The sequence below is a fragment of the Diospyros lotus genome, chromosome 2, assembly GCF_014633365.1.
Source record: "Diospyros lotus cultivar Yz01 chromosome 2, ASM1463336v1, whole genome shotgun sequence".
Lineage (NCBI taxonomy): Eukaryota > Viridiplantae > Streptophyta > Magnoliopsida > Ericales > Ebenaceae > Diospyros > Diospyros lotus.
Window position 1 is genome coordinate 37,723,472 of NC_068339.1, and position 18,608 is coordinate 37,742,079.

The 18,608-nt window shown below is 38.1% G+C and overlaps 1 protein-coding gene across 1 annotated transcript; it reads left to right on the plus strand.

Moving 5' to 3' along the window:
* The first annotated feature begins 614 nt into the window (after positions 1-614).
* Positions 615-12,280, plus strand: LOC127794498 (uncharacterized). Its single transcript, XM_052325649.1, has 4 exons — positions 615-1,008; positions 2,980-3,351; positions 3,490-7,946; positions 11,857-12,280. The coding sequence occupies exons 1-3, from the start codon at positions 922-924 to the stop codon at positions 7,897-7,899; spliced, it is 4,869 nt and encodes a 1,622-aa protein (XP_052181609.1). The 5' UTR covers positions 615-921; the 3' UTR covers positions 7,900-7,946; positions 11,857-12,280.
* The last annotated feature ends 6,328 nt before the right edge of the window (positions 12,281-18,608 follow it).

The window sequence follows — 18,608 nt, forward strand, 5'->3', positions numbered from 1 at the left end:
GTTTTTTTTTTGTCTATAAATATATTTTGAGGAGTCAAGATTTTATTTCTTTAAATGACTGAAGGTGGTCTAATATAATAAATATCGATTTTGATGTCTTTGGTGATAGAAGACGACAAGTTTGAAGCAATGGACATGGCAATTGCTTGCTTTAAAATGATGTAGAAAGTTGAACATACGTGACTACGATATCAAGTTGATGGAGGAAGCTAATGGTTCAAAAAATGTGATTTTTGACGATCAAATTGTGTATTACTTGAGAAAAAGAGAAGAAGAAGGAAAATAAAAAAAGAGATAGAGAAGAGACATTTATTTGAATATAAATTTAATTTTTAAGAATATGTGTATTTATTTAAACGTTATAAATATTATTTATATTTATCTTAACTTTTAATAGTACCAGATGCATTTTTAAAAAAAAAAAATTAATTTTCATAAATATGTCAAAATTATTTGAGGAGGGGAAGAAAGAAATTGGTTCCTTTTTTAAAAGTGATAATTTTGAGAAATATTTTGAAAATGTGGTAAATTGAAAATTACTTTTTTAAAAGGGATAATTTTGCCAAATACTCGTGTATAAGCCTCCTCTCCCGCTGCCCGATCTGCCCGCTCTGCCCATTGCCAAGTACACCTCTCCTTTTGCCGTCTGGCCTGCCCTCGCGACCCGTCATTTCTCTCTCTCTCTCTCTCTCTCTCTCTATCTACATCGACGCCAATCGGAGCGAATTGCACCGCGACGAGTTGAATTCGATTGGGTTTTTTTGTGTGGTTTCGATCTAGGGTGCGGCGATTTGTGAATTGGTGGATTTTGGGTTTTTATTTGTTGTTGTCGTTGTCGGGTGGGGGTGGGGGGAATTAGGGTTTGGGATTGATGTTTCAGGTTGCGGGCGAAGCTCAATTGGGGGAAGATGCAAGGTTATTATGCATGGGCGGGAAGGTGAGAACGGGAAACGGAGTCGGCACATGCGGTCGCTCCCCTCGCCTGTAGCCGCTGATTCCTTCTTGAAGGTATTGCCTCGGTGGGTTTTTCAATTTTTTTTTTCCAGTTCTTGTACTGTTCCCTTGGCTGTCCTTCGTTGACGACTTTGGTTTCTTTGTTTTTACTTATTCTCTGAGCTTTCTCTGAAGTTCCTTCAATTCGTGTGTTATCTCGAACTATTTAGCTTCGTGTTGGTTGTTTAATTGATTAGGCGGCACTTGTCTTGTGTGGTTGAATTACCAGTTGCGAACCAATGATGCGAGAATGCGGATTAGCCTTTATATAAGAGGGGTGCTGTAGAATTAATTGTAGCAAGGACAATGATTTTCAAGCTTTTCATACAGGCCGATTGGGGTGAACTGTCCAAATTACTCTCGCTTTTATTTTCACGATCACTCCGATTTTGAAATTCAAAGCGAGGGTAATTTGTACACCAGTTTATTCAGCCTGTATTCTCGGATTGAAAGTCATTATTCTTGTAATAACTGCTTTTACTTTTCTTCTCGTTGCCCTTTCCTGTAGAACATAATATTAGCAGTGAACATGTTACTGTAGAAAACACGGTTTATTAGCAGTGAACATATTACAGTAGAAAATACAGGTTATCTTGCCTAACACGATTCATTTTCGAGACTGCATTGGACGGGACATGAAGTTGGAATTGTTCATTGGTGATGGGAACTTTTTATTCTGTGTTGTTTTCCTGGTTTGAGTTCATTTTCTATTTGGTTAACTGTTCTTGTGGAGATATAGTATTCCGAGTCCTGATGATGCCTTGTCATCCTGGTCGAAACTCACAATATTAAGAAATTTAATTGGATATTTTGGGGATCTACAGAAGATCTCTAGGAGTCAAATTCACAGGGAAAGAAAGATGGGGAAAAAGTCCCTAGCAACAAAATGAGGGGAAAAATAAGATATCTAAGAGGTCAATCTTAAAGTACATGTGTAATGTGTGTTGACTGTTGAGAACACAGCTAAGAGGTTGTGAGTATAAACCACACCCATTCCCATCACACGTGGTTTGAGAAACACTACTAATTACAGTAATAGTTCCCTTCCTAGATATCTCAGGAGGTGCATCTAGTCCACTTGTATTCCTCAGCTGGGGTAAGGTCTGGGTCCCTCTCAGGCCTATTAGTTATTGGATAATAAGAGTTATTTAGATCATGTCTTGGTGGAGAGCTGTCTTGATGCTCTCACCTTACTCTTTCATCAAGCAAAGAGAGAGAAAGAGAGAAAAAAAAAAAAATCCTCTTCATATGCATGGAGATACTTCAGGATGGAATGTGAACCAATTGTTTAGAGAAGAGTTTTGCCATCCTTGAAAGAGTGAATTTTCTTAGAGAATTCAGGTGACATTAAAGTTTTTCATATAATTGAACTAAATTTTTAATTTGTTTATTCTATCTTGAAAAATGTTGGAAATATAGCAGTGGGAGGCATTAAGGTCTTGTCAACTTCTTTGCTTTGTTGTTTTCTTTTTTTATATCATTTTAAAGTGTTTGTACAAACCTAGATGCATAGTTGTATAATTTTGTCGGACAACAGAGGTTTTAGTTTGTGTACGTGTGTGGATATATGTATATGGGAAACATTTGCGTAGGGTGCCATCATCTGGCTCTTGGTGTTTGATTAGCTTTGGTGCTGTGTTTTCCAATGAGTGGATGGTTTTACCCGGTGCTATTTTTAAGTTGAAACTGCCAAAAGCCTTTTGCTTATTTAGCCCTCTCCAATAAATAAAAGAAAAGAAAAGAAAAGAAATTACAAAGACTCTTCCATTGGATTGCAGGAGCAAATCTGCCAATAGACATCTTGAGAACCAAGGGCTAGATTTTGAAGTAGTGTTTATTACTGAATATAGCTGATAACACAGCAATATTATTTGGAGGAATCTCAAGTCTTTTCTGGCTCTTTATTAGAATAAATTATTATTAACTGTTTATTACTGTATTTTATAGCTTGTTTCATGTTCAACTGTTTTGTATTTTCTTTTACAGGATGGTCGCAAGATTTATGTTGGTGACTGTGCCCTTTTCAAGCCTCCGGGAGATTCTCGACCTTTCATTGGAATAATCCGTTGGTTGACACTAAACAAAGAGAACATTGTGCAATTGGGTGTGAATTGGCTTTACCGGCCTGCTGAAGTGAAGCTTGGCAAGGGCCTCCTTTTGGACGCCGAGCCAAACGAAGTCTTATATTCCTTTCATAAGGATGAGATTCCTGCTGCATCATTACTCCATCCGTGCAAAGTTGCATTCCTTCCTAAAGGTGTTGAACTTCCTTCAGGGATTTCCTCATTCGTCTGCCGTCGAGTTTATGACATTGCAAACAAGTGTTTATGGTGGCTAACTGATCAAGACTATATTGATGTGAGTTTAGTTGCCTTTTTATTTCAGTTGTTTGTCCTGTTCTTCATTTTTCTTTTGTCCCCCTCCTCACCTGGAGGTCAGGTAGCTTTTGTGGATCTTCTTCCTGGCTTTCTTCTAATGTTTAGTTTCTTTCTATAGGAGCGACAGGAAGAAGTAGATCAACTGCTACAGAAAACACAAATAGAGATGCATGCAACCATGCAACCAGGTGGGCGCTCTCCAAAACCAACAAATGGTCCAACATCATCTCAATTAAAACCTGTTTCTGAGAATGTGCAAAGTGTCACTTCCTTCCCTCCTCAATCCAAGGGAAAGAAAAGGGAGCGTGCAGATCACAGTTCTGAGCCTGTCAAGCGAGAACGTCTCTCAAAAACAGATGATTCTGATTCCAATCAGTTTAAACCTGAAAGCATATTGAAATCTGAGATTTCTAAGATAACAGAAAAGGGAGGGCTTGTAGATTCAGAAGGGGTTGAGAAGCTGATTCAACTCATGCAGCCTGATAAAGCGGAAAGGAAGTTGGAGTTAATTAACCGGTCAGTGCTTGCAGCTGTAATAGCTGCTACTGAAAAGTTTGATTTCCTTACTCAGTTTGTGCAGCTCAAGGGTTTGCTTGTGTTAGACGAATGGCTTCAAGATGCCCATAAAGGGAAGATTGGCGATGGTAGCCCCAAAGATGGTGATAGATCTGTAGAGGAGTTTCTCTTGGTTTTGCTTCGTGCACTTGATAAACTGCCAGTGAATCTTCAAGCCCTACAGATGTGTAACATTGGAAAATCCGTGAACCACCTCCGGTCGCACAAAAACCCAGAAATTCAAAAGAAAGCAAGAACTTTGGTTGACACATGGAAGAAACGTGTTGAGGCTGAAATGAAGGAAATTGAAGCAAAATCTGGTTCAGCTCAGGCTGTTTCGTGGCCGAGATCACGCCTTCCTGAAGTGTCTCATGGTGGAAACCGACATTCTGGAGTTTCCTCTGAAGTTGCCATTAAAAGCTCAGCTGCACAACTTTCTGCATCCAAAAATGCTTCAGTTAAATCTGTCAATGTGGAAGTTGCTGGAAAATCCGCTTCAATGTCACCTGGACCAATGAAATCAGCACTATCTCCTGCTTCAGGAAAAGATGGTCAGCCTAGATTAGTATTTGGGAGCATTTCTGATCTTCCATCAACTACTGCAAAAGAGGAGAAAAGTAGCAGTTCAAGTCAGTCGCAGAACAACAGTCAATCTTGTTCAAGCGAACATGCAAAAATTCCAGTTGTGTCGGGAAAAGAAGATGCAAGGAGTTCTACTGCAGGATCGATTAGTGTGAATAAGATGTCTGGTGGTTCTTCTCGACATCGGAGGTCAGTCAATGGCTTCCCTGGGCCTGCTGCTTCTGTAGGGCAAAGAGAAACAGGGTCAGGCAGGAGTTCTTTACATAGGAATTCAGCATTAGAAAAATTATCTCAGTCTGGGTTAACATATGAAAAGGCAATTGATGTACCTATAGTCGAGGGAAATAGTCACAAACTGATTGTTAAGATACCAAATCGGACTCGTAGTCCTGCTCAAAGTCCCAGTGGAGGATCTATTGATGACCCTTCCATCATGAACAGTAGAGCTTCTTCTCCTGTGCTTTCAGAGAAGCTTGATCAGACTGATCGCAATTTAAAGGAAAAGAGTGATACTAATCGAACTACTAATGCCTCTGATATGCATACGGAATCATGGCAGAGCAACGATTTCAAAGATATATTGACTGGGTCTGACGAAGCTAATGGGTCACCTGCTGCCATTCCTGAAGACCAGTGCAGTATTGATGATTCTAAAAAATTAGCTGAAGTCTCAAAAGCTGCTGCTTCATCATCTGGAAAACTGTACGAGGGTTCTTTCAGCTCAATCAATGCTTTGATTGAAAGCTGCGTCAAATACTCTGAAGCAAATGCATCTATGTCAGTAGAAGACAATGTTGGAATGAAGCTGCTTGCTAGTGTTGCAACTGGAGAAATGTCCAAGTCTGATTTGATATCACCAACTGTTTCTCCACGGAGAAACATCCCTGTTGTTGAGTACCCCTGCATTTGCAATGATACATGTGCAAAATTGGCAAATCAAAATAACCTTTCTCAAGAGCAGGTTCAGTCGCCCGATCGTGGAGTTGTTGCTGATATAGAGAAGCAGGGTGTTGTTGCAGGTATGTGGTCTAGGGATGCTCCTCAACGGGGCTCTGTCAATTTTTCTGAGGATGAAAAAACTAGTTCCTCTGTGCATGAACAGACAAAGACAAGAGATATTGATGAATGTAATCCTTCCAATTTGGGATGGCAACTAGCTGCAGAACCATGCGTTGAGATCAATGAAAGGTTGGATGAAGTTAGAGGTGCTGTTTCTGTGGCCGTCTCCCCATCCCATGCAGCAGAGAAGGCATTGGATGGTGATGAAATTAAACAACTTGATGAGAAGGTGGCAGCTGGTAACAGTGAAAGTGTTGTTCAAGATACAAAACCAAAGGGAGGTAGTTCACTGATAACTGATGATAAAGTCAATGAAGCCCATCCTTGTCTCGAAGTTCAGAAGGAAATTTGTGAAGTTTCAAAGCATGCATCATTAGAAACCTATGTTGAGAAAACTCTGGAGACAGGACTTAATGTTGGTGACCAGACGGAGCAAAAACGATCTGACCATTTAGATAAAAGTGAAGAGAAACTATTGAATTGTTTTGATTCTAGTAAAAATCTGTCTTCAGATGCTGTTGAGATCACTAGTGAGAAAGTTGATGAAATGGACACTGGAAAACAAAGTTATCATGTTGGAAAAAGAACGAATGATCAGGGTATCAAGAGTTCTGTTGGTGAAATTCAAGTTTTAGCCAGTCTGGGTTCAACTGTTAGTGAGCAGGATAGTGAGTGTTTGGAGGCAAAAGTTGAAAGTAAAGAAGTCCTTTCTTGTGGTGTAGTTCCTCAGAAGGAGTCACCTGCATTGCCTGCCCAAGAAGTTGAGCAGCAGATGAGGTCAAGGGGTTCCAAGATAGCTGCCGTCGAGGTAGATGGAACAGACAGAAGTCCATCTTCCCATGCTTGTGGGAGATCTGATACGGATGGAAAGTTGAAGTTTGATTTGAATGAAGGATTTATTGCAGATGAAGGAAAACACGGGGAGACCCTCAACTTGGCAGGCCATGCATATTCAGCTCCCCTTTGTTTTGTTAACCCTATGCCTTTCCCTGTATCTTCAACATCTATTGGCCTTCCTGCTTCCATTACAGTAGCTGCTGCTGCAAAAGGTCCCGTTGTTCCTCCAGAAGTTCTATTGAGGAGTAAAGGGGAACTTGGATGGAGAGGATCTGCTGCAACAAGTGCATTTAAGCCTGCTGAACCGAGGAAGTTTCTGGAGATGCCACTGAGTACAGCTAATAACCTTCCTGATGCTACTGCTGGCAAACATGGCCGCACTTTGTTGGATATTGATCTTAATGTGCCTGATGAAAGAATTCTTGAGGACATCTCTCGAAGCTCTGCTGAGGGAGCTGCTTCAACTTCTGACCGTGTGAGAAATCGTGAGTTTGCAAAAATTGATCCAATGGTCTCTGCACCTCTTCGTGGTACTGGATGTCTTGACTTTGATTTGAACCGAGTAGATGAATCTATCGATACTGGGCACTACTCAGCAAGCGGCAGTCATAGACTAGCGGCCCCATTTATGCCATCTAAGTCATCATCATCAGGTGGATTTCCAAATTGTGAGGTAAGGAGGGACTTTGATCTAAACAATGGTCCTATCCTTGATGAAGCAAGTGCCGAGCCATCGTCATATGCTCCTCATGGCAGAGGCAGCATGCTGCCCCACCCTTCTGTCGCTGGCCTTAGAGTGAATAATATAGAAAATGGGACCTTCTCATCATGGCTTCCAACTGGTAACTCATATCCACCTGTCACAATTCCATCGTTGTTGTCTGATAGAGGGGATCAACCTGTGCCCATGGTTGCAACTGGTGGACCACCAAGAACTTTGGGGCCCTTTCCTGGTGGGACCCCGTTTAATGCAGTTGTTTACCGGGGCTCAGTTTTATCTTCTTCTCCTGCAGTGTCCTTCCCATCTGCTCCCTTCCAGTATCCTCTGTTTCCTTTTGGGAGTAGTTACCCGTTGCCCTCAGCCAATTTCTCAGGTGGATCTACAACCTATACAGAATCCTCTGGTGGTAGGCCATCCTTCCCTGCGGTCAATTCACAGGTCTTGGTGCCTGCTGCTGCAGTTTCCTCTCATTACTCTAGGCCGTATGTTGTTAGCCTTCCAGATGGTAGCAATAATATTGGCATTGACAACAGTAGAAAATGGGCAAGGCAGGGTCTGGACCTTAATGCTGGGCCTGGAAGTGTTGAGACAGAAGTTAGAGATGAAACCTCATCACTTTTATCAAGGCAACTTTCTGTTGCTAGTTCACAAGCACTAGCAGAGGAACAAACAAGGATGTACCAGCAGGTAGCAGGAAGCATTCTGAGGAGAAAGGAACCTGAGGGAGGTTGGGATTCTGAGACCTTTAGGTACAAACAATCCTCATGGCAGTGAGGATATGTTGCACTCAGTCCGTTACCTGTCCAACGCGTTGAGGCCTGGTGAGTTCTTGCACATCTCGTTTACATGTAAATCTTGACCTGCTTATGCATACTGGTTCATTTTCAATGGTTTTTCTGCAATCTGTTTGATGCTACAGAAAATGAGCATTCAAGTTCTTACATGTTCAGTTCTCTGATTTAGTATAACAGAGTTGCGTTGGCAGAAAAGCTCTTTTGAGTAGATAAAAGCACTTTTTTGCAATTGTGCTGTTTAGTCAATAGCAAAAGTTGATTTGAGCAGGAACTTGGAACTTCTGCTGAGGAGAAATAGAAAGCAACATTATTTTCAGATAAATTAAAATTATTCCCACAAAAGTGCTTTTTAACAAAGTATCCATGGGAATAGAAATTTTAGAGTAAAATTCCTGTTAGACAGTCTTAACAATTGATGATGCCTGGATTCTGTGGTTAGATATCACATTTACTTTTCTCCTTTGGAGTGATCAAATTGAAGGAGGCAGATTATATTCCTTGATGCGAGACAGTCAAGATTTGTAGAAAGAAGATAAAATCAATCTGATTTTTCTGAATTTTATTCAAATAATATAGCTGCCTTTTCTGAATTCATATGCCTTAATCCCATTCAACTATGATCATCTCAAAACGATAAACCTATATATCAACTATATCTCTAAAGTAAGACAAAAGATAAACTAAAACAATATAAATATAAATCATATGATATCCTTATTGTTCTCCCCCGGTGGGAGAAAAACTTGTCCTCGAGTTTTGTGAATCTGCATTGCTCAATCAGCAGGATTCATCTAATAAACAATAAAGCATTGAATTTGTTCATATCTGGCAAAAATATTCTGCTTCCATAAAATAATGTCAAATTTATAGTTGTGTGCATATCAGAAACGTAATTGTGGTGGGAATGGAGTTTGTTGGGAGGGACAGAATTGGTTAACACTGAGGAATAGAATGATGTAGTTTGGTAAGAGCTTTATGTAACTGAACCTGTTCAATGAGTTTCGTCTTGGGACATGGCAGAGATTTGAGAATCTCAGGTGAAACATCAATGGAAGGCTGATGAATTGACAAAGAGAAAAGAGTAGGAAGGAACATGTGTGTAACAACAATACAGGCAGCTGGAAAAGATGCAAAAGGGAAAGACGTTTTTGGGAATTCCTCAGGAAAACATCAGGGGATTTTCCAATTACTAGACATGCTTCTTTTGGAGGTTCCTGTCAGGACCCTAGTCCTAACTAATGTTTCCTTATAAAATAGAATTGGAATTGAGGGAGAAATAGAAAAAAAAAATGTGGGAGAGACAGACAGAATAATAGGGGGAAACCGAGAGAAATAAGGGAGAAATAGGCGGAAAGTAGGGAGAAATAGAGAAAGAGGAGGGAGAAACTAGAATTCTGAAATATTTATTCAAATTCTGATATGATGAAAATCGGTACTGTGGGTTATAGCTTTATATATAAAGCTATCCAACAGTTTTATAGTGTGGTTACCACTATTTTCACTACTTCTCCACTACTTCATAACTGCTCCACTACAACTAAGTGCTCCTAACTGTAAATAATAACTGCAATTAAATTGCAATTACTATTATATCCTTGGGGTCATGACAGCTCCTAGGGAATTTCCAGAACTTCCACATCAGTTTCTTTTGTTACCTTATGTTTAGGCTCTTCATGGTTAATAACCTGAAGTTCCTGTTCTTCTACTACCTCCTTTTTTTTTTTAAATAAAAATCTTCTTTTGAGCCTCTTAGTTCATCAATCTTGGGTTCTTCTGGGTGTTCAGCCTGAGTTACTCTTCTTTTTTCCATATATTGGGATATATGAATCCACAATTTTCAGTTAAATGACCAAAATAGCTACAGTTAGAACACTAGGGTGGCTTACTAGGCAAAAGATTTCCTGTAAAATACTGGTAGTTCATTGCCAATTGAGCTCTTATGTCTTCAATAGTTTGTAGTATTTGGCAATGTAGTTGTGAGTCATGCTGGCATGTTTGATTCCATGGCTATAGGGTACAACTTACTTGACGAAAATCTTAGCATACCAAAATAAATAAACATTAATTTAGCAAACAGAAAATTAAGGCAGATAAGTAAAGGAACAACCTGTTCTGATTTGGTCTGTGGCTGAAGTTTGGGCTTGGAGCAACCTGGGCTCAGTTTAATTAGTGGCTTGGCTAAAACAAATTGGGCTCATGAAAGAACACAAAACAAAAGGCTTCTTGTTTCTAGGCTTGGGTTGGGTTGACCAATCCTCGGTTTGAAATTGGGTTGGATCAATTGAAATTGGGTTAAGTCTGAAGTGGGTGAATCCTAGGAATTGGTTCATGGACTGGAGTCATAGCAAGGAACTGCAGCAGGGGAAAACTTCCGACTCTGGCGAAGGCACTGACTAGCTGGTCTGATGTCTGTAAAGGCTTCCGGTGAAGAGGGGAGGTGTCAGCAATGCTGGTGGTTGCTTCTGTGAGTTTCACGATGGAGATGACTGTGAGAAACTGCAACAAGTCTCCTTTCCTGATTTCTTTAACAGCTTCTGCAAGAATTTCTTCTTCGGCAATGGTTATTGACTTGAGTGAAGTGTTTGGTGAGGCTGTTCTGGAGCTTCTGCATGGGCTTCACTCCCTGTGGGGACTTTGGTGAAGTTTTCACTTGGCCCAAGATTGTTGCCCAGGGGTTAGACTTGCTCGCAATAGGTTGGCGAGTGTCTCCAATGATAATTGCTTGTGCCGTATGAGTTGATGTTCATGAGAGCTGATGAGTGAAGTTATTGTTGATTGAATTTGTTGCTGTTGTGATTTGTTGGATGACGAAATGTAATATGAATTTTTATAACATTCCCAGAACATTACCATGTTAAAAAAAATTACTAATTTAGTATTGGCCAACAAACTTAAGAATTATCTGATGGGGAAACCAATAAACGCGCATGCCAAGAGCGCTTATTGCTTTCGTCTAAATGCATTTATATATTTGGCCTTCACAATACTAAATTGGTAATTAATATTAACCTAATACCATGTCAGTAATTTTATTAAAAATAATATTATTTTAAATAAAATCTCAAATATGAGGAACTCTGTTCTTGATGTTGGCTGGTTATGTTGATTTTCTGCTGTTGGTTTTGTGTTATTGTGGGATTTTCTGAAATTTTTGGCCCCCCCGGGGGGGACTGAAACAGTTTAGGGTCTCTGTTGGAAATTCCCAGCTCCCCAAAACTTTTAAGAAAGTTCATAGATGCTGGAGTTGCTGGGAAAACTCAATTGAATTTGATCTGATACCAAATGTGATGTGAGACCATAAGGATTTGCAGAAAGATAGATGAAGGAAATTAGGGAGAAGAAGCAGATTTTAGGAGAAGCAAAGCTAGAAGCCTCAAGAGAGGAATCTCTAAAGTGGTTCTGGGTATGAAGCAACTTCGAGATGGTCTTCATGGTAAAGATCTAAAGTGGTGGAATCTGAGAGATTTTTCATCCTTTATTTTGGGAAGAGGAAACTGTCTTGACATTTTTTAGTACAGGCTGCCGCTCTTGCATTTTCTAGAAAGCTGTTTCTGATGGTAAAAATACCAAAACTGTTTCTGCATACAATCATTTTGTAATATTGAACACGTACAGTTACGCTAAAAAATGAAGCTCATTGGGGTTTCAAAGGATATTCTGTCTTGCTTTGTTTCCCATTTTTCTCCTTGGAGAAAGCAATGAGAATGGGGGGTTTTTGCTATACATACATACATACATACATACATACATACATATATATATCCACTTTCCATGTTTTGTCAACAATTGAGAGAAAAATACTTTGTGATTCCTGTTTCTTTAAAGAATCTGGCATTTCGACTGGGCACGTGTTTTGGTGCCTTTAATTGCTGCCTGTGGTATTGTGGGTTAGATGTTTATTGACTTTGCTTGTTTTGTTTTTTTGGTTTTACTGCAGTTATTGATGGGCGGGCAGTGGCACAGTGCTGGAATATCAGTCCAGTGTCTTCAAGAGGGTGGGGGGGTAAGTGAGTTAAACTCTCTGTTCATGGGCTCCGACCACCACCACCACCACCACCACCTCCACCACCTCTTGCAATCAATCAATCAATCACATATATTATATTATATTATATTATATATGCCAGAAAGGGAAGGTGCTCTGCCCTGCAAACTATTTGTTGATGCTGGCGAGGGATCGGATCAGGGGGGTGTTGGGCAGTGGCAGGCTGCAGATGATTTTCGTTTTTCTGTAGATATTTTAAACTAACTGTTAGACAGCAAGCGCCAGACCATCGGGAATTGGTGGTGTCTATATGGCCCTGAGACTTTCCTTGAAGCAGATTGATAAAAAAAAAAATGTCCTTTTTGTGCCTTTTTAAGGTTTTAGTTGCCCAGTCCTCGTTTCTACTTTGGGGTGGGTTGATCTGTCGGTTTTCCATTTCCTTTTCTCCTTTGCATTTGTGGGGGGGTACTTACTTGATCTGGGCGGGCATGGGCAATGGGCAATGGGCAATGGGCAATGGGATTATATATATTGTGTGCTCATCTATCTAATCTGATGATACACTACATCGCATGCCAACACTGGTCTGTCGGTCTGGTGAGCTTCAGAATTATGGTTTTTGTTAAAAGTAGCAGTGCTGATACATACATACATACATCTAGGATCTAAGTGAAGTGTTGAAAACACAAACACGCGCGCGCAGGCAGATGGAGCAAGCACGTATCAGTGAAACGTGTATCAGTCAGTAACATGAAAGCAAAAGGAGAGCTGCAGGAAAAGAATAATATACTATGAAAGCATGCTAATATATGTATGTATGCCTGCCTGCCAATCAACCTTCCTTAGCTACCTGTACCACACGGTCAAATACTACAGCAAATGGAAGAACAATTAAAAGAATTTGGTGACCGTGCCTAGGGTAGGGTCGGCCGGCTCAAGGGTTAGTGGGGGCTCTGGACGATAATTAGTTTAGTGATTTTTTTTAAAAAATAATAAAAATTATTAATAATTTGTTTTTTTTTTGAGATGTAAAATCACTAATTAAAATTTTATATTCTAGTTTAATTAAAAATATGATTTTGTAAAAGTTTTTATCTTTTGTAGAAGAAGAAAATAATGACTATATACAATTCGAACTAAGGGCGGATTTTTGGAGTTAGCTCACCCTTGCGGGTCGTGACCCTTTGTCCCGTCCATTGTAGCACGTGTGTCGCCCAGGACATAGGGGGCACGATGACTTGACGTCATCCTCACGACTTATCATTGGTAGTCTGTTCAAGATTTCAAACTCAACGATGGCAATTAAACACGAGGGTTGCGCTCGTTGCGGGACTTAACCCAACACCTTACGGCACGAGCTGACGACAGTCATACACCACCTGTAACATCAGTAAATGAATTAGTCATATCACAAAGAATTAAATTAAGATTGTCACAATTATATGGTATATAAAATGTTTTAGAATTTATATCTAATAATTTGTTTGTGCACTTTGTTGTTTATTTTTTATAGTAGATCTATTATCATATCTTTATCTTCCCACATAAGTTCAAGATTTTTTATTTTATTTGTGCGTACATTAAAAATATATTGGTTTACTTTTAAAAAAAATTATAAAATACTCTTCTATTTTTATCAGATTTATTAAAATATCTGCACATTTTAATATAAAAGACATTTGTTTTTCATGACTTGCATCTGGGTACAATAAAGTATAATTAAAAAATATTTTGATTATTTAATATTTTTTTATTATTAATCTTAAAATATTTATGAACTCATTTTGTATATTATGACTAGAATAATGAGTATGAATTTTTCTATTTTGAATGCATTTAATGTGTTCTTGCATTATTGGATCAAAATCGGCAATCATTTAAATTAACCTCAAAAAATTTATATTATTATCTTGATAAATATTTTTTTTTATCACGAAATGTTAAATTATTTTTTAAAAGATTTTTTACAATACTAATATTGTGTGTTGAGAGAGAGAGAAGTTAAGTCTTACAAGAAAATAAGGTAATAAAGGTCAAAATACATTGACCTACTCTTACCTTTTGAAGCTGCTGGTTTGAGTGTAGTGAATAATTAGTGAAAATCGAAAACCCTTGCACATCTCGTGCAATGTGACTCTGTTTATCTAACATTTTTTTGCACTTAATTCATGAGTTTTTAAATTAATCTTCTCTCTCTCTCTCTCTCGCTTATTTTCTTTCACCGTCCTGAAATAGTGAAGCTACTGGTGGTTCTACAATTCCCCCCCCCCCCCTCTTTTTTGAGGACCCTAGACATGGGCCTTAGTGGCCTATGCCTTACAGCCAACCCTATATGTGTTATGAAGCCTCTGCCTACAACCTTTGTCGTTTTTAGCAATGGTGAGTATACAATATAAACACAAACTAGCAACAAACTCATATTATGCTCAGTCACACAAATTTCAAGCTAAACAGTGACTGCCATATTACAACAAATCTTTGAATTTACTCATCCAATCATCTCCGCGGATGCGATGTGATTTTGGTATATCTTCACGCATGCAGTAATCTCTGAATTTACTCATATGACGAGTCCACACCCTTTCATTTTAGTACACCTAAACTTACCTGCATAAAGGCCATTCTTGCATTTTAAGTTTTCTTTCATGCTGATTAGTATGGAAAATTTTATGCTTCTTATGGACTTTAGTATTCTGTGTAATGTAAAAAAGTGTGTTGTATAACACGAATGTTGTGTTACACAACATAAATGCGTACATGAAGAGTTTCTACATAATAGTATACAATATACCTTTTGCACATATAATAAACCATTCACATTGTATATCACACACCCCTTACATTGTATATGGTACCATTACTCACAAGAAGTAAAGAATTTTCCTAAATTATTGTATCTATTCAATATGACTAGTCATGCCTATTGATCCAAGAGGACAAGTAGTTCGCTAGCTGAATGGGAATTGGACAACTTGGTTGGGATGGAATTCGAGTCAGTGGATAAGACTAAGAAATTATACTCCACCTACTCATTGACCATGAGATTTAGTAAATGGAGGGATGGGAAAAGCAATACCATCACAATAAGGAAGTGGGTATGCTCTCTGAAAGGGTAAAGTTTCAAGAAAAACCCTAAAAGGGAAGCTCAAAAGAAGGAACCCAAGCCACTTTTGTATTGTGGTTGCTTAGCTGATTTTTGCATGCATTATAATGGCAGTACACATTGTCAATGAATTCGTTTCGACGCACAACTATCCATTGGTAGGGTCTACCAAAGTCTAATACCTTTGCTTCCATAGGAGGATCAAATCGCCCTACAATATTCACATGGCTAGCATGCATGAGGTCGGGATGAGGACATGCTAAATTATGGGCTACACGATTAATCTAGCATGAGGGTATGTGAATGTCAGATACATGATGAAAGATTTGTACAATTTCTTTGATGTAAACTATAAGCAACATTGGAGACTAATTTGGAGGTTGCACATTAGCACAATTATGTACGCCAAGGCTTATCCTAGGTTTTATTGCAAATACATTGTTGATGGTAAGGATAAGCTCAACAACTTGTTTTGTGCTAACTTGGTGTCATATTATGATTATGCGTGCTATGAGGATGTCTTGGTGTTTGACTCCACCTACAAGAGCGATGCTCACAACATGCTACTGGTTGTCTTCGTCGTTGCCAACCATCATAGTTTAATAGTAATCTTTGGTTGTGCCATACTTACTGATTCTTACAAGGGGGTCCTCAGGGCATTACTTCATGTGATAGGTGGGAGATCATTACGATTCATTATTGAAAAGAATGTTAGATTAAGAGGGGAGATGAATTAAGTTCATTCAAAAATTTTAAGCATTAAACAATAAGCAAGCAAATGAAATGCAACAGAGTGAAAAAGAGTGTACACAATGATTTTAGAATGGTTTGGCCCCAATTGCTTACATCCATTACCTTTACTTATTGTCAAAGATTTGAACACTTACTGTTGAGTGCCTGATTAGAGAGGCGAGCATTATGCTTTATTACACGATAGTTTTTTCTTGGCTTAGCTATAACAACATATGACTTTTTCTAAGGCTTAAGCACTAATCTTTACAACAAACAATTGGAGAATAAAAATGGTTTGGAGACTAAGCTCACAATACAATCACACCTCTCAATAAAGAACAAACACTACTCTTATTATCCTCATTGCCCAATTCTTATAGGCCCTAGGTACAGATGGTGTTGGTGGGTAGAACTACTTTGAAGTTGGATGAGATAATTGCCATTTAAAGAGAGAATGAGAAGATGATGATGAGGAGCGATAGCTTGTCCATAAAGACTGTGTACTAGTTGTAGAGAGTTTTAAGCAAGGGATGACTTAATCTAAGGGCGACTCAAGAGAAAGATCAAAATCTCAGGTGATAGACACAAAGAGATATATAAGCAATGTAGAGTGCTACTATTGTAACCAATTGTGCCATATCCAAACCCGTTGTAAAAAATTAAAAGAAGAATAGTTTGAAATTGCTGTAGGTGAAGATGACGGGCAAAGCAAAAATTGAATATGAGGATGAGAATAATGCAGTCAATAGTGAAGATGGAGATTTCTATTTAGCAAAAAGGGCCAACAATGATGTTATTGTTAATGATTTTGTTGATTCGAGATGGGTGTTGGATTCTGCTACTTCCATGCACATATGTAAGGATTAAGGTATATTTGAGACTTTGCACACCAATGGAGATTTTGACTCTATTAATGTGGGGAACAATCAAAAATTGAAGATTGAGGGCATGGGAAGTGTTCACTTGAAACTCTACAATGATAAAGCCATGACATTCAATAACGTGGGACACGTAGCTACAACAAATGTCAACATGTCACTACAAGAATTTGGGAGATTTACCCACACATATATTACCCACAAATATTATAGGTGGGTAATTTCCCACACATAATGTTAATATGTGTGGGTGATTAAATTAGACAAACTCATTAAATTATTCATATTTATTATGTGTGGGTAAATTGATATACCCACACTTATTTTGGCGAAAAAAATTTCCTCAATTTTCAGAGGTTGGTGGGATAATTCTCAATAAAATTTTATCTGATGTGGCATTTATTTTGGATTATATTACCCACACATATTAATAAATGTTACGCATGTGTGAGTAATTATTTAAAAATTTACCCACACATAAGTACAAATGTTATATATGTGTGGGTATTCACGTATTAAGAGATGTGGCAGTTTTTTTTAGATTATATTGCCCACACATTAATAACTGTTACGTATATGTGAGTAATTATTTTTAAACTTATCCACACATAAATTAACCACACATATTATGCGTAGATATTTTACCCACACATAATGGTAATAGGTGGGTGATTAAATTAGACAAACTTGTTACATTATCCACATTTATTATGTGTGGGTAAATTGATATACCTACACTTATTTTAGCGGAAAAAATTTCCTCTACTTTCAAAGATTGGTAGGATAATTTTCCAATGAAATTTTAGCTAATGTGGCATTTATTTTGGATTATATTACCCACACATATTAAAAAATGTTACGCATGTGTGGGTAATTGTTTATAAGCTTACCCACACATGATTACAAATGACTAATAAGGATATCTTAGAAAAGGTTCTTGGACGACAATCTGTTCGCTTGTTTGGTTGGGGGCGATCTCCTAGTACTTCCGGGACAACATGCACTAGTGAGGAGTCTAGTCGTCCAACTTACAAATAATTGGTTGATGATTTGAACTAATACAAGTCTTTTTTTCAAGAGCTCTAGGGAGACGTGAACATGTTGCGACAAGTATTGATTGAAAAGAATATTATGCCTCATTCGTCTACTGCACATGTACCATCGGATCATAGTTCAAGACGATGTCGCCTCAATCCATCCCGCCTCGACCCATCCAACTCTAGCCCTTCCCTCCATTCTACTGAAGAGGAGTTTGACAACGAGATTTAATAATTTGTTTTATGCTTTTTTTCAATAATGTTTGAACTTTTTAGGTGACTTTATGATTTTATGCTTATTTTGTGACTTTATGACTTTTTATGTGCGTATATGTTTGATCTAAATTGTAATAGATGAATTTTTATTTTGTGACTTTTTATGTGCAACAATTGAAATTTTAAATATAATATTTTAGCTTTGTCCACTCATTATATTTTTTTTAGCCACACATATTCAAAATCTTTTTAAATTATTATCCTCACATAATATTTTTTTTACCTACACATAACGTTTTTACCCACACATAAAAAAATTATTTTTAATATTATTACCCACACATAATCCTAATTTTACTTACACATAAACAAATACATGTGTCATGCCACATCATCATCCAATTAAGCCCACATCATTAGCCACATCATCAGCCACGTCACAATTACAATTTCCTGACATAAAATTACCTACACATGTAGAAATATTTACCTACACATATATGTGTGGGTAATATATTAAGATTTATCCACACATGAATATATGTGTGGGTAAAAGTTATTTTCTAACTCCCCTTTACCCACACATCTTGACATTTGCATTATATGTGAAGAAAAATTATAATTGACACATAAGGTGATTTTTACCCACATTTACATGTGTGGGTAAATCTCTCAATTTCTTGTAGTGTGTTTCATAGGGTGAGTTGACATCACATGGTTACAAGTATATTGGAGTTG

Bases quoted from the DNA above. Each gene is read 5' to 3' on its own strand.
- LOC127794498 (XM_052325649.1), top strand. From the start codon at position 922: ATGCATGGGCGGGAAGGTGAGAACGGGAAACGGAGTCGGCACATGCGG. The intron at 1,009-2,979 runs GTATTGCCTCGG...TTTCTTTTACAG, and splicing joins CCGCTGATTCCTTCTTGAAG to GATGGTCGCAAGATTTATGT. The intron at 3,352-3,489 runs GTGAGTTTAGTT...TTCTTTCTATAG, and splicing joins CTGATCAAGACTATATTGAT to GAGCGACAGGAAGAAGTAGA.